Source organism: Citrus clementina, unplaced genomic scaffold (genome assembly GCF_000493195.1).
Source record: "Citrus clementina cultivar Clemenules unplaced genomic scaffold, Citrus_clementina_v1.0 scaffold_5, whole genome shotgun sequence".
Lineage (NCBI taxonomy): Eukaryota > Viridiplantae > Streptophyta > Magnoliopsida > Sapindales > Rutaceae > Citrus > Citrus x clementina.
In genome coordinates this window covers 21,868,391-21,871,301 of record NW_006262201.1, presented here as the reverse complement: position 1 = coordinate 21,871,301, position 2,911 = coordinate 21,868,391, and the positions used below count along the sequence as shown (strand labels likewise).

The 2,911-nt window shown below is 33.8% G+C and overlaps 1 protein-coding gene across 1 annotated transcript; it reads left to right on the top strand.

Annotated features, from left to right (window-relative positions):
* Positions 1 to 525: 525 nt before the first annotated feature.
* LOC18042831 (NAC domain-containing protein 104) lies at positions 526 to 1,796 on the top strand. The gene is made up of 3 exons (XM_006432394.2): positions 526 to 732; positions 970 to 1,259; positions 1,538 to 1,796. Exons 1-3 carry the CDS (start codon positions 555 to 557, stop codon positions 1,670 to 1,672), a joined length of 603 nt encoding a protein of 200 aa, XP_006432457.1. The 5' UTR covers positions 526 to 554; the 3' UTR covers positions 1,673 to 1,796.
* The last annotated feature ends 1,115 nt before the right edge of the window (positions 1,797 to 2,911 follow it).

Below are 2,911 nucleotides of genomic sequence, written 5' to 3'. Positions count from 1 at the left end.
ATTATTATTATTAGTGGTGCATAGCATCAGGCTCACACAGCACTCCAAGATGTGGGCCACCTATTTCTTTTATGGTCCACGACCAAACGCATATTCTGCATGCCACGTGGATGACAGCAGCTGTATGATCTAAGCATGAAGTGTGATGAGGATCGACTTTTTAATATGTACTATACTATCAAAACGTTTTCTTCGAAAATAAAATAGCTGAAATCTGAAACACCTTCTCCAGTTCCCTCCAACAGTAACAGATACCGTTACTTGTAAAGTATCCAAAAATACGTTCCGTTACCCGCCGCCTTTGGAGCATGAGCCGAATTGTGATTTGTGAACACTAACTATATATCAAAACTCAAATCCAATTCTCCAACTGACTCCTTTCCATTTTGTGATTTGTGATTTGTGATCATCAAGATCAATACCACCTTCTTTTTCACGTCATACACTCTCTCTCTTCTCCCTTCTGTTAGGTTATAAATATCAGCCGCATCCAATCACTTCCTTATCACTATTCTTTCCTTTTCTTAATTTCTTCTTCATTACCATACGTAAGTATGGGAGATAACATTAATGCTAATGCTAATGTCAATCTACCCCCTGGTTTCAGATTTTGTCCTACTGATGAAGAGCTTCTTGTTCATTTTCTTCAACGTAAGGTCGCTCTCCTGCCTTGCCACCCTGATGTGATCCCTGATCTTGATCTTTATCCATATGATCCATGGCAACTCAATGGTACGTATATATTTGATCAAGTATCTTACTTAATTAAATTCGTTAATTATTATTATTATATTTTTGGTATCTTCTATGCATGCATCCATATGTATACATTTATTAAGAAAAATACCAAATAGACGAAGTGCTATCAGAACGCTAACTTGTTTCTATGAGCAGTCAATCAAATTTTTCTGTCCGAATATTATTACTCGTTTATAAAACATGATTCTGTGTGTCAATATACATATGTAGGTAAAGCTCTTGCTGAAGGTAACCAGTGGTACTTCTATAGTCGAAAGACACAAAATAGGATGACGGGTAATGGGTATTGGAAGCCAATGGGAATAGAAGAATCGGTTCTTACAAGGGCTGATAAGAAAGTTGGGTTGAAGAAATATTACATTTTTCACCTCGGTGAAGCCTCTGCTGGAGTTAAAACTAATTGGATAATGCAAGAATATCGTCTCTCCGATTCTGCAGCTGCTTCCAGCAGTAATACTAGTAGTAGTAGGTCTTCTAAAAGAAGAGTGAATTCAAAAACTGTAAGTGTATATATCTTTTTATGTTTTTTTATTCTTTATGAAAATTAACAGGAATGCAAAGATTCTCAGTTCCAACTTAAATCTCATTGATGTGGCAGGTTAGCTTTACCTGTAGATATTACATTATATAAACATTAATAATAAATTTCAAATAACAGTTAGAAATAACCCGCCACATCAGTTGAGATTGAAGTTAAAATTAAAATACTGAAATCTCTAGTATTATTAAAAAATTAAAGATTATTTTTTGATTTGTTGTATGCTCGTATTGTATTCAGGATTACAGTAAATGGGTCATCTGTAGAGTTTTCGAAAGAAATTGTGATGACGACGATGATGGGGCAGAACTCTCTTGCATGGATGAAGTATTTTTATCTTTGGATGATCTTGATGAAATTAGTTTGCCAAATTAGATAGATCCCAAGAATTTAAGATCTTATTGGTCCATGAAAGGGTTTATCCAAATGTAAAATCGCTATCGCATATCGGTTGTATTAGTAATATCCGCTGTAAGTTCCAATAAAAAAAAAAAAAAAAAATTATCGTACCAAGTTCATCACCACTTCCAATTTCCAATGGCATGCTTTTGATGTGAAATTTTGTTTCTATTACCATTAGAAACAGGGAATTTCCTAGCCTGATATACCAAGTTGTTACATGTGTAGGAAGTGAACCAAATAAACAGGGAGCTAGAGACCACAAGTTTGTATGATATTACATGAATCCATATCAAGCATATTATGATTTATGATGCCATCAAATTACACGTGTCAACTAACCGACTTTAGTTGCATAGAAATTGAATGCACTAGGTCTGCGTTTCATTTTCTTGCCTATAATTATTTTTTATTTTATTTTCTTTTATGGTTTTTCTGACATTCTCACATATATAGATTATTGAGAGGGAAGGCTAAATGTGAGATGAGGTGGAGCCCAAAAAGCACTGTAAGAATTTGAGCATTCACTGCCGTTTAGCTTTTTCTACTTTGTTGGTATTTGGTGGTTGTCTTGTGTCACATAGCTAAGGAACAATATTTTCTTAATTTTATATGGGTGGCTGCTTAGAGCAGCATGTAGTCATGTATGATGCAAGCGTTCGCTCACTTTCCAATCTCCACACGAGTACATTTTCTCTAAAAATAAAAGCACCATAAATTAGATGACAATATTACCTTTTGCTACATGTGCAAGTTGTAAATTCCAAATCCAAGTCTATTAAGGAACGAATATGGATCATCTCTTTGTTTTCCTATCCTTGTATAATTCATTTTCCGGGCAAGGGAGTTATTCGAACTGCATGGATGCATTTTGTTTGGCTTTTAACATTAATGTCCGTTGTTTTTTTGAAAAAAAAAATAAAAGTTTTAAAATTTGATACATAATTTTTAATTGTTTGAAATTTTTATATCTTGATCGGTTGACATAATTTGACCACTATTTGACCACTGATAAGTTATACTGTAAGGACAATAATTTGTAAAATAAAGAAATTTAACATATAAAATCTAATTTTTTGGAAACAACATAATACCTATTTAATGTAGGGATGGAAAAATAACCTGATCTAACTAGACCAATCTAAAAAAAATTTAGATTCGAATAGGATGCAGATGAACCCCTCTATACCCGATCGGGTGGGAATCAGTCTAATT

What these genes read in the sequence shown, in the direction of transcription:
- LOC18042831 (XM_006432394.2), top strand. Translation starts at nt 555, where the DNA reads ATGGGAGATAACATTAATGCTAATGCTAATGTCAATCTACCCCCTGGT. An exon ending in TGATCCATGGCAACTCAATG is followed by an intron (nt 733 to 969) that starts GTACGTATATAT and finishes ATACATATGTAG; the next exon opens with GTAAAGCTCTTGCTGAAGGT. An exon ending in GAAGAGTGAATTCAAAAACT is followed by an intron (nt 1,260 to 1,537) that starts GTAAGTGTATAT and finishes TATTGTATTCAG; the next exon opens with GATTACAGTAAATGGGTCAT.